The 12247-nt window shown below is 41.2% G+C and overlaps 1 protein-coding gene across 1 annotated transcript in view; it reads left to right on the top strand.

Moving 5' to 3' along the window:
• The window catches only part of CCDC192 (coiled-coil domain containing 192), a 217831-nt gene extending 206600 nt beyond the window's left edge, over positions 1-11231 (top strand). Inside the window, 3 exon segments of the mRNA XM_066276819.1 lie at positions 10943-10977; positions 10979-11058; positions 11060-11231. Coding sequence (XP_066132916.1) covers positions 10943-10977; positions 10979-11058; positions 11060-11231 — 287 coding nt within the window.
• Positions 11232-12247: the final 1016 nt, after the last annotated feature.

Genomic DNA, 12247 nt, shown 5'->3' on the forward strand with positions numbered 1-12247 from the left:
AAGCTTAGATCACTTTTACTTTATTATAGGTCAGCAGAAATTCAATTGCAAAAATCTAGCTGATCATCAGAATTACCTGGACAACTTGGTAAAAATATAGATTAGCAGACATCTCCTAGATTCACCCATGCAGAATTTCAGCAGTGGGGACTAGGATTCTTGTGTAAGTGAAGCTCTCAGATAGGCGCCAGCTTGGAGAACCATTTATAGAGCTCAGAGAATAGAAGTCCCAGATCTGGAAGAGAGCTATTCTATCTTATCCATTTTTCTATTTAAAAATAACTTAAACTCAGAGTTGTTGAGAGCAATGTTGTAAAATCACAATTCATTATTTGGAGAGAAAAAAAGCAGTATTGAAAACTATTGTGTAAAAAAAAATATATATATATATACACACACACACACACACACACATATATATATATATATACACACACCCAGTAAGGAAATCTAGGAACCAACCTAATGATACATTAACTCAAACCTTTGGGCCAGCCATTGCTGCAGTGTTTTGTGTCACATATGGACTTAACTTCCTTTCATTTACTCTCTTAAAAAATGACACAATCAAAAGTTCTCTCCTCGTGGAGCTTTCAGGCTAGTGTGGGGCGAGAGGGACTACCAACAAGATAGAAAGAAAATGTAGAGGCCTCGGATACAGTATGTCAGCAAAAACAGAACTGGAAACGGGGTTTTGACAGGTTCAGCCATCAAAGTCTGGTTGAAATTGGAGGCAAGATGGCCAGAGAAGGTTTCACTGTGTGAAGGTGACTCGGGAGAGGAAAGACCTCAATTTATCGAGAGAGCTGGCCATGCTGTGTATCAGGACTACAATTATTCAGGCAGAGAAAACATCAGATACAAAGGCCCTGGTCAGTTCGGGGTGAGGATAGTGGGAATGTAGCTGAGTGAATGAGGAAAGGAGGAATAGGAGCCTTGCCTGGCTGGTAAAGAATAGAAGATGACACAGGACCTTGCAGTAGAAGTACTTGGGTTTTCAGTCTGGCCTGCACTGAGGAATCATGAGAGAATTTTGGACAAAAGGGTGTCAAGACCCAACTTATATTTTAATGGGACCTCTCTGTTTTCTAAGTGTTTTTGCACCAGTCTGAGGGGCAGCAGCAGAAGCTGGGTGACCAGATAGGAAGCTATTGCAATACTTCAGTGACTTGTGCTGGGTGAGAGAATGAACTGTTTCAGTAAATGTTCAGCATGAGCATCACAATGCCCATCTGCCTCGGAGTGACAGAGGATGAGGCTCACAGTCCGCAGTTCCTTCCGTCTGCTTAGCTCCACAGGTCTTATGGTGAGAGCATTCTACCACCTGCAGAGTGATGCTATTTACAGATGAGGGATTCTCATCCCCTCTGGTCTCTAAGCACCAAACAAGTCCTCAAAGCATCCACATCAGCCTGACCCTTCATGCTGGGTCTGGGTACTGGTGAGAACATAGCCTCTGCTTGAGGCCCTATGAACTTGAAGCAACAAGTGCTTCCTACACAGTCTCTCTCATGCTTCTTGTTTTTTCTAAGTGTTTTTGCATCGAATGTTCTATAGGTTCTCTGATCTCATTGCTCCCCGGGACACTTTCTTCCCTGTGTAATTAGGGCTGTAGCCTTTCTTATCGTTGCACAGAAGTTCCCACCAAAGCACTTATTAAAGCAGGTATATTTAAGCACTTAGGTATGAGGCTGTTGGGCTGTTGCTAGGCACAAATATATGTTTGCTCTAATCTGCCACTGCACCTTGAATTTTTCCTCTAAAACATAATCCTGTTATAAGAAGGTCATCATTATAAAGTGGAAAGTTTTGTGGGACATATGGAAAATTCCTAGCAAATATCTCACTCTATTTTCATTCTTTTAACTACCAAACTTATTTGCCAATTAAATCTGTTCTTATAATGCTGCTTGACTTTTCCAAATCCATGAACACCTGCCAACTTCAGATGTATTCTAAGTCTTCACAGCATTAGTAGAAAGAAATTGAAAACCCTTCTAATTCAGTCACTTGGCACTAGAGAGACTGGTCTCTATACAAATAAAAACATTGAAGGAGGAGGATAGAGAAACCTTCAAGAAGTAAACCTCATCTGATTTTCAAGAGGCAAAAAATTTGAACTATAAGAATTAAAAAAATCATCCTGACCAGGTGGTGGCGCAGTGGATAGAGCATCGGACTGGGATGCGGAGGACTCAGGTTCGAGACCCTGAGGTTGCCAGCTTGAGTGTGGGCTCATCTGGTTTGAGCAAAGCTCACCAGCTTGGACCCAAGGTCACTGGCTCGAGCAAGGGGTTACTTGGTCTGCTGAAGGCCCGCGGTCAAGGCACATATGAGAAAGCAATCAATGAACAACTAAGGTGTCACAACGAAAAACTGATGATTGATGCTTCTCATCTCTCTTCGTTCCTGTCTGTCTGTCTGTCCCTATCTATACCTCTCTGACTCTCTCTGTCTCTGTAAAAAAATAAAAATAAATAAGAATTTTAAAAATCAATAAATCATCAATTCCAGAGATTTACTATTCTCAAATGTTCACTGTAAAAACTCTTAAGGATAGAAAACTAGGAAGCATTTCGTGGTCATGTTTTTTATGCTAGTAGTGAGAGGGATATAATGACGAGGATGTGCCTTTCCAAGTCCAAGTATGGCAACAGTTGAAACTGGACTCCCTTTGTGGTTACTGAGAAATATACACAGCTTTCAAAATCAACATGTAGGTGAGTCAGAGTGATGGGCATTTGTACAGAGCAGGAAGCTGACATAGTCTTTTAGGCCAAACAGTAATCCTGACTGGCTCTGGCAGAATGAGGTATTTAATCACCTCACCTGTAAAAGTCTTTCTTCTTGAGTAAATAGTTGGCAACCTTAGTCATTAGCTTGAAAGGCAGAGAAAAAAGTAAGCATTCACCAGTGAGTACCCAGCAGAGGTATTTGTTTAGGTTCAACCCTAAATGTCCGGTAGGGCCTAGCTCAGGGCCTCTTGCCTCTTCCTGAACAACTCTAGAGCTGTGTCTGTAGGAGGCACCGCATCTGATTCATTCTCTGTATGTCCCTGTGTGTAATACTGAATAAATGAATGAAAAAGATAACCTTGGAGGAAACCTGCAACCCAACTAGGGAGAAGGGCGCTTCCCGTTGGTAGAGATAGCAGAAACTGGATCAGTGGTTCTCAGCATTTCTCTGTTCAGTGAGCACTTCCGAGTGGTGGCATAATGAAGGGATCAAAAGGGGAACACCCCTTTTTAGAAAAGAAAAATTTAGAAAATATTTTAAAAGCTTTCCAGCCATTCACTGGGCCACCGTTCAGTACTATATCACTCTTTACACAAAACACCAACTTCCTGGATTCCCCAGGCAATGTTTTCAAGTTTCATTGTAAGTCTTTAAACCAATATCTCCACCACATTTTCTTTCTCTGATTAGCAAACTCTCCTCCCAGGCTGTTCAGCAACCCATGGGTAGCTCTGCAATGGCAAAATGCAAATCTCACTCACTAATTACAATTGGCAGCTGACCTATGAAGAGATTGAGGGACACCAGTGTCGGAGAGCCGCTCACTTGGAAAATCATCAGTTAGGGATGTTGTAGAAATAACTCCTATAGGTGAGACCGGGCCACTCACAAAATGCACATCCCAACTCCAAAATTCTAAGCTATTCCTTCAACTATAGTTACCTCTGCTGTTAACTATTCAACTATTTTTGACATAACTCTCGTGTGGCACTTTGCCGAGAGCACCAAGGTGTTGAGGGTATAAAGGAGGAGAAGCTGGACATGGTCAAAGGCAAACGCTACAGTTTCTGCCGGGCTTTCTGCCCGTCGAGGCTAACATGGAACTGAGCAGAACCTGGCCCAGCGTGGGCAGAAGGCTCCATTGTCCTCTTCCTGTACCTTTCTAAACCTGCATCTCTCTCCCACCCCTCCCCGTCTCCTCCTCACCATGCTCCGAAGCCCTCATTCTCACTCCTGGAGGCAAAAAGAGAAGAAATCATGAAAAAATGGTGTGTGCTGGTAAAACCCTCCACAACAGAAGCAGTTTGAATGAGTCCATATCCTGACTGTGGCTAATCAAATTTGTCCCCTCTCTCTGGCAGATAAAAAGAATTTCTCTTGTCTCTGGTTCTCCTTGAGCCTCTAGCTGAGGAGTTATACTTGAGATGATCTGTTCAGATGACAAAAACCTCATACGTCAAATTAGCCATGGCCTTGGCAAGGCTATCTAGCTGCTAGGGAAAACCTAGGAGAGACCACAGGTGTTTGAGGTCTGAGGACATGTAACACCATCAGGACCTTCGCTACCCACATCCCTTCCAGATTAGGGAGCCTGCACTAGGAGACAGCAGGTCATGAGAAGGTTAATGGTAGACTCTAGGCCAGGGGTCCCCAAACTTTTTACACAGGGGGCCAGTTCACTGTCCTGCAGACCATTGGAGGGCTGGACTATAAAAAAAAACTATGAACAAATCTCTATGCACACTGCACATATCTTATTTTAAAGTAAAAAAACAAAACGGGAACAAATATAATATTTAAAATAAAGAACAAGTAAATTTAAATCAACAAACTGACCAGTATTTCAATGGGAACTATGGGCCTGCTTTTGGCTAATGAGATGGTCAATGTCCGGTTCCATATTTGTCACTGCTAGCCGTAACAAGTGATACGATGCGCTTCTGGAGCCCTGACACGTGCATCCCACGTCACCGGAAGTAGTACTGGACGTGAGCGATGCCCCACTTTGCTCTCACTGATCACCAATGAAAGAGGTGCCCCTTCCGGAAGTGCGGTGGGGGCCGGATAAATGGCCTCAGGGGGCCGCATGTGGCCCATGGGCCATAGTTTGGGGACCCCTGCTCTAGGCAACTGTGGCCTTGGGTTATCTCCAATACAAAGAGGATGTGAGACCCCTGGAATTCCCCACTTTGTTGAAGAGTTTAAAGCACTTTTTGATATTTGTTATGTGTTTAGAAACAGGATAGAGATATTGTTGTCTCATGTGTAAAGAGGTCATTCAATAGTAAAATGTACTTATATGAGAAATTTCTTTTTTGGTATAGATATTCTTTAACTTATCTCCTTATCATCGTTCTCATTTAATACATAAAAACAATTCAGTAGGAATCAGAGGCCTCATGTCTTCTTTCCTTTTCTAAGCTCCGTGTGTTGTATGGGGACAGCGAGAAACAGACGTTTTTGCCACACAATTAAGTAGCCAAATTAATGAGTCTTTCTTTTAAAGCCGGCAACCGCAAGGTGCCCTAAGTCATTCAAATCATTGGGGCCAGCTTTAAAAGACAGAATCACATAGTGGTTGGGGTATGGGAAGGAGAGGGAGCCCAGCGAGGCATGGTAGAAAAGCAATAAAACATATTCATTAATTTTACTAACAAGCTTATTAAATCTGACTGTCTTGCTACAATGTTTATCGATAGGATCAATTTAAAGGAAAAATATTTCTACACACTAAGACTATAAACTTTGAAGATGATAACACAGTAGTGATAAATGTTTCCCATGCTTAACAAAACCATTTCTAAACATTCTAGGATGTATGACCCACCCCGACACCTCTGCAGTTTGGCGAAACTAACTTCAAGGCCGGGGGTAGGGAGCTTTAGACCTAAGTAAGTTGTGGGGTTATTTAGAATTTAAGATAGAAAAGAAGCTAAATAAAGTTACTTATGCTAACAGCCTTTTTTGTCTATATTTCATCTGTTCCTTCTCTACTCCTTTCCCAATTATCTTCGCCCTGTGCAGCAGCCTGAATGGTGCCCACTCCCATATTTATGTGTTGAATTCCTAAGCCCCAGTGTAGTAGTATTAGGAAACGGTGCCTGTTGGAGTTAATTAGGTTTAAATAAGGTCAGGAGGATGAGGCTCTCTGAATAAGATTAGTGCCCCTATAAGAAAGAACATCAGAGAGCGTGTGGTCTCTCTCTCTGCCATGTGAGGATTCCACTACAGGTGGCTTATCTGCACACCAGGAAGACTTCTCACCAGAACTCAATCATGTTGGAACAATGATCTTGGACTTCCAACCTCTAGAACTCTAAAAAAAAAATAATTTCTATTGTTTAAGCCACCCCGATGGTGGCTTGATACCATCTAGCAGCCGGAGCTGACCAAGATACCCGGCCTCTCTTTTTCTACGGCTACTCTCTTCTGAGAGGGCAGAGACAGACATGTAGACCTGGTACCTGCAATGCCTGTGTAATGCCACCCTGCTTCGTTCTCTCCCCGTTATCATTAGAACTAGGTGGACAAACTATTCAGCTATATTGCGTTATAAAAAAAAAATAACTTTTTGACTAATTTGCCTTCTGGAGTGGCACTAAACTTCTTTCTTCATTGTGCAAATTGGTAGAGATAACTTTTCCTAAAAGGAAGGGTAAAGCTGTGGAAAGAAAAGACTGAAGGAGAGGCCAGAGAGAGAGAGGAAGGTGACAGACAGGCACATACAAGGCGAGAGGCACCTGCTGCACCCTTTGTTCCCAAGCCTCACAGACCCAGGCTTCTCCAGCCTGCACACGTTCCTCCCCAGGGCCTCTTGCTGCCACTCCTATCTTTCCCTCTCTCTCCTATTGAAATGCACTTCAACCCATCAGAACCCATTCTCCCAAGCCCGGATTACCATACCTCCACCTTCTGGAGGCCAGTGCTCCCTCCTCCCAAATAACAGTTGTGCATGTTAACTAGAGCCATCTACCTACCGGGAACACATCCCCCTGGGTTTCAGGGAGTGCTCATCTAAAAGGAGACTCTGGGGCAGGCGTGGCCAACAGTTTTAGACCCTAGGCTAGATTAGAAAAAACTTTTTTCACGGGCTGGACGAAATATATTAAAATTAAAAAATGTTAAATACACCTGACCTGTGGTGGCGCAGTGGATAAAGCGTCGATCTGGAAATGCTGAGGTCGCCGGTTCAAAACCCTGGGCTTGCCTGGTCAAGGCACATATGGGAGTTGATGCTTCCAGCTCCTCCCCACCTTCTCTCTCTGTCTCTCTCTCCTCTCTCTCTCCCTTTCTGTCTCTCTCCTTTTCTCTATCCTCTCTAAAATGAATTTTAAAAAATTTAAAAAAAAAGAAATCTTTAAAAAAAATGTTAAATACAAAAACGATTTGTTTAAGTAAACAAAATTTTATTATGTAATTTGTTTATGAATAAATGTAAGTAATTTAGTACAACAAATTAACAAAAACACTAATGTGACGTGTTGAGGCGCTTTGCATGACCTATTATTTTTTTAATATCTGGCTCTATTCTTGTAGTAGCTATTCTTAACACAGCCTCCAAATGTAAATCATTCGATCTTGATCTTGTACTTTTATTTAGATTCATTAAAGAAAAAGTTTGTTCCCAAATATAAGTTGAGCTGAAGATTACTAAATATTCCTTGGCAAGCTTTTTTAAATTTCCATATTTTCCATTATTCAATTGCTTATAAAAATTGCACAGATGAGTAAAAAAGTTATAAATCTTTATAATGGATTTTTTTTTTAAATAAAGAAGTATCATGAATCCATTCAACCAATTATTGGAAGTTAACCCTAGATTAGTCACACACAGAATTCTTTTCTGCATAACACTATCTTCTTAAATATCTTGATTTCCAATAATCAAAGACGCTTCCTCTTCTGAGTAGCTGAGATTTTAACTTTCATTGTTGTACAATGGTTAGATATCATAGTTTATGTATAACGATTTAAAAGTACCATTTATTTCATTTCCACAGTGTGTCACGCGGAGAATATTAAAAATTTAATCGCAGGCCACGTAAACTCATTACACTGGCTGGATCCAGCCCGCGGGCTATATGTTGGCCATGCCTGCTCTGGGTGAAAAGGGGGAAGGGATTGAAAAGTGTAGATTGGTAGTTTCAGAATAGTCATGGGGATGTGAAGGTCAGCATAGGAAATATACAGTTGTCCCTCATCATATCATGGCTCACTTTTCACGTTCTCACTGTATCGCAGATTTTTAAATTGTATATACAGTGGTACCTTGAGATACGAACAGACCAACATACAAATTTTTTTCAGATACGAACTGCGACTCGGTCCATATGTTTGTTCGAGATCTGAGCAAAATTCCGAGATATGAGTCGTGATTCTAGTTCGCTAGAATCTAGTTCCAACATGCCACTAGTTGGCGTGTTGGCGCACAGGTCTAGTATCGGCAGTTTAATATACAAGTTGAGCCCTGGCCGGTTGGCTCAGCGGTAGAGCGTCGGCCTGGCGTGCGGGGGACCCGGGTTCGATTCCCGGCCAGGGCACACAGAAGAAGCGCCCATTTGCTTCTCCACCCCCCCTCCTTCCTCTCTGTCTCTCTATTCCCCTCCCGCAGCCAAGGCTCCATTGGAGCAAAGATGGCCCGGGCGCTGGGGATGGCTCCCTGGCCTCTGCCCCAGGTGCTAGAGTGGCTCTGGTCGCAGCAGAGCGATGCCCCGGAGGGGCAGAGCATCCCCCCCTGGTGGGCGTGCCGGTGGATCCCGGTCGGTTGCATGCAGGAGTCTGTCTGACTGTCTCTCCCCGTTTCCAGCTTCAGAAAAATACAAAATATATATATATATATATATACAAGTTGACTGACTTATGAGCTCGGTTACAGAACGAATTAAATCCGTATCTCAAGGCACCACTGTATCTAATTTTGTATTGTGGATTTGTTCCTTTATCATGGGATTTTGTGGAATATAGATATTTTTATATATTTATTATTTTAATTATTTTTGTGGTAAAATAAAATTTTTCTAGCCTAAAATTGAAAACTTAAAAAATATAAAAAATATTAATTAAAACATATTAAAAGAATATTAAATCAAAATAAAGCCTTAAAATATATATAAATAATAAAATAAATATAAGGTCGCTACTTCGCGGATTTTCGCCTATTGTGGGTGGGGGGTTCTGGAACCAATCCCCCAAAACAGATGAAGGACAACTGTAGTCAATAATATCGTAATTACTATGCATAGTGCCAGTTGGGTACTAGAAATACCGCAGAACAGCCTGTAAAGTATATGACTGTCTAACCACTATGCTGTACACCTGAAATTAATACAAAATAATATTGAATGTAAGCTGTAATTGAAAAAATGTTGCAAAAACCTTTAAAATAAAAATAAATAAATAAAAGGAGCCACAAATATTTTAAATGCTTTAGTAGCCACATTTTTTTAAAGTGAGTAAAAGCAAGTGAGTAAAAGTAATCTTCACTCATTTAGTTCAAAATGTATTTTAACACTATAGATCCCAAACATTATCATTTTCAGACATAATTCTTAAAATTTACTGAGATATTTCACTTTTTTTTTTTCAAACGAAGTCTTCTAAATCAAATATGTACATCTTAATTATAGCACATCTCAGTCCAGACTAGCCACATGCAGTTGGTTCATGGTCACCTGTGACTAGGGGCTGCCATATTGGACAGCACAGCTCTGGCCTGATAAAAGGAGAGGTGAGGCCTTGGCACACCAGCAGCAGAGGGGGGCCTACTGCCATATGGTCTCCTGTCCTGGGCCTAAAAGCACAAACTAAATGCTCCTTTGAGATCTAAGATCTTGTTCATTGCTTTTAAAAGATGCACTCAAACCGCCAGCTGTTTAAGTATTATTGTTAAAATTTCAAATAGTCAGAACAAAAATTTCTCCATGGATTCTGCAAAGCTAGTATGTTGCTAATAATAATTTCTAAGAGCAGAGAATAAGCTGATCTCTCAACACTTTTGTGAAGCCGGAAGCACCCTGCGTGTTGTGTAGTTCGATACAGGGCTTTTACCTTGTGCTCCTATTGGCTGAGAAATGGGTGATTACCCTCCTGCATGGACTATCCCAGCAAAGCCATCCCATTGTTAGCAGGTACACAATAGTAGCAGGCTTCTGTATTCTGGACTAACAGTACAGCTATGGGGTTTTTTTTCGCTGGGATTTGAGTAAAAGTTGAACCTCCAATTACAGCAATTAACTGTAAAGACCATGTGTCAGATTCATCTATATTCTATTGGTTCAATTGTTCCTATAATTGTACCCAAGCTCTGATGTCCCTTCTAATGGCTGAAACCTGTCTTATATAACTCAGAAAAATAATTATAATGGTGGAAATGTCAAGATGAGAGCGGTAAGAAAGAGGGTATTGCTAAAGTGTAATAGGATGAGGTTTGCTGTAAGCAGCTGAATTTTTTGATGGTCTATTGAGATTTGTTTTCAAGAATTTCCTGCTGCCAACCACTAAACTTTCATCTATTTGTTAGAACCTTTCTCTACCTCCTTAATCAGGACTTTGTCCTTATTTGGGGATTAACTGACAGAAATTGATAAAGGATAAACTTTTATGTCCCAAAGGTAGTTGTGATTTTGATTAAGAAATGCTAAAAGGCCTTCAGACCTAAAAGAAATGAATCTTTATGGGAGATCCCATGCTAATAGAGTTTTTTTCTAGATCACCTCAAATTATACCCTGCCAACTCTAAAGAAACTAGTCTTTTCTTATTACCACTTCTCCCAGAAGGGGCAATGACCTTTTTTCCCCCATCGAATTAAAATTCAAACTGGAGCATATTTCTACTTGACTGTAGCTCTTGTGAAAGATTCTTAGGGAAGGAAGAACGTGCAACTTGGGATGGCTTTTGTTTTTAGATTGGATTTTCAAGGACAGTCCATTCCCATGGTTAATTGGAAGTTAAGTGCGTGTCAAAAAGAGTTGGCAAAGGCTGATTCTCTCCCCTCTCCAGAGGCTTCCAAGGCCTTTTTTCAAGAACACCCAGAAGCTTTTCCCTCACTGGATCCAGATTCTATTCTCAGTCTATCTGACCAGATGATGCAACATCTGTGTTGTCTTTTAAGAACGTGAGAAATGAAGCGTTTCATCTCCCCTCTTTTTCAGTTCTGGGAAATTCGATGAAAACGGCTCAGACTTTCATTTTTCCTGTTTGCTTTAGAAGACAGCTCACCAGAAGAGTCCTCTGGTGGTCTTCTCGACGGTGGAAGACAGCAATCAAAAAATTAGCCAGAGTATGGAGTTGTCGACCCAGGTTTCTCTTCAGACTGAGAAGATAACAGCTGGAAGAAGTCTTAGAGGAAAAGGAAAGATTCAATAGCTGGAAGCTGGGGCGGGGGGGGGGGAGTCATCCTTTCCCAGAGGTCAAAGATTCTCCAGAATGTTTACAAGAAGCCCCAATTTTCTTTAATACTAGCATTACTCCTCTGGGCTCTGAAGAGGATATGTAAAAATTCCCAGTTATAAATAAATAAATAAATAAATAAATAAACAAACAAATAAACAAATAAATAAATGTATGTTTATTGTTAGCAAGGTGAAGTCCAGAATCCAAGTAATCTCCTCATTGGTGATCTCAAGTTCAAATTCACGGGTTTGAATATATCTTAGAATGTTTATATAGGAAAGCATCCCCAAAAAATGTATTCAGAAGCAAACACTGATTCCCCTGTAGAAGTCAGTAGTCCTGTAATCCACTCAGCTATAGAATACCATGTTTTCCGGTATCAGTGGGAAAGGGAAAACCACAAAACTAGACGGAGAGTCAAAGAAGTCAGCATCATCCTCTCACCAGAGGTTTGTCACACTGCGAGGGAGGGGTGGCATCAATCCCATGTTAGTGTACGGCTGAACGGTGAACAGAAAGCCGTCGTGGAGGGCCAGCTTCCAGCTGGGGGATGTGAGGGTTCTGAAAAGCAGACACATTGCCGCAGACTGGATCGCCATGAGGTCTGTCCTTCCTTGTTCCCAAGAGTTTGTATTTGTTTATAGCATGCATTTAATTAACATTTAGTGAGGATAGAAATGAAATAAAACCAAAGCAATCAAAAGAAATAAATAACGGATGAATCAGAGTGACAGTCCTTTGGGAAAATTGTCCTGGGACAACATCTTCTTGGGAAAACACAAGATGCTTTTTTTTTCCTTCTTAGGAGCAAGATTAAGACCAAAGCAAAACACACTGCTCTGTTCCGATTGTACCAAAAAGTTGTGAACAGCACAAAATGATGTCAGAGGATGGGCAAAGGAAAGCTACCCTGTAATCAATGGGATGGAATGAATCATATTTCTTCCCCATGTATCTTCCTCAAATGAACTATTTTCCACCGAAAGAGAGCAGCTAGGCACTAACTTTAAGGAAGACTTTGGTACCTAATTTTCCTGTCCTAATAGAGCATGACTCAGGTGAGTAGGACTAGCTTTCCCATAAGTCAAAGTGTATTTGTTGTTACTTCGCAATTTAATT

The sequence above is a fragment of the Saccopteryx bilineata genome, chromosome 4 (assembly GCF_036850765.1).
Source record: "Saccopteryx bilineata isolate mSacBil1 chromosome 4, mSacBil1_pri_phased_curated, whole genome shotgun sequence".
NCBI classification, from domain to species: domain Eukaryota; kingdom Metazoa; phylum Chordata; class Mammalia; order Chiroptera; family Emballonuridae; genus Saccopteryx; species Saccopteryx bilineata.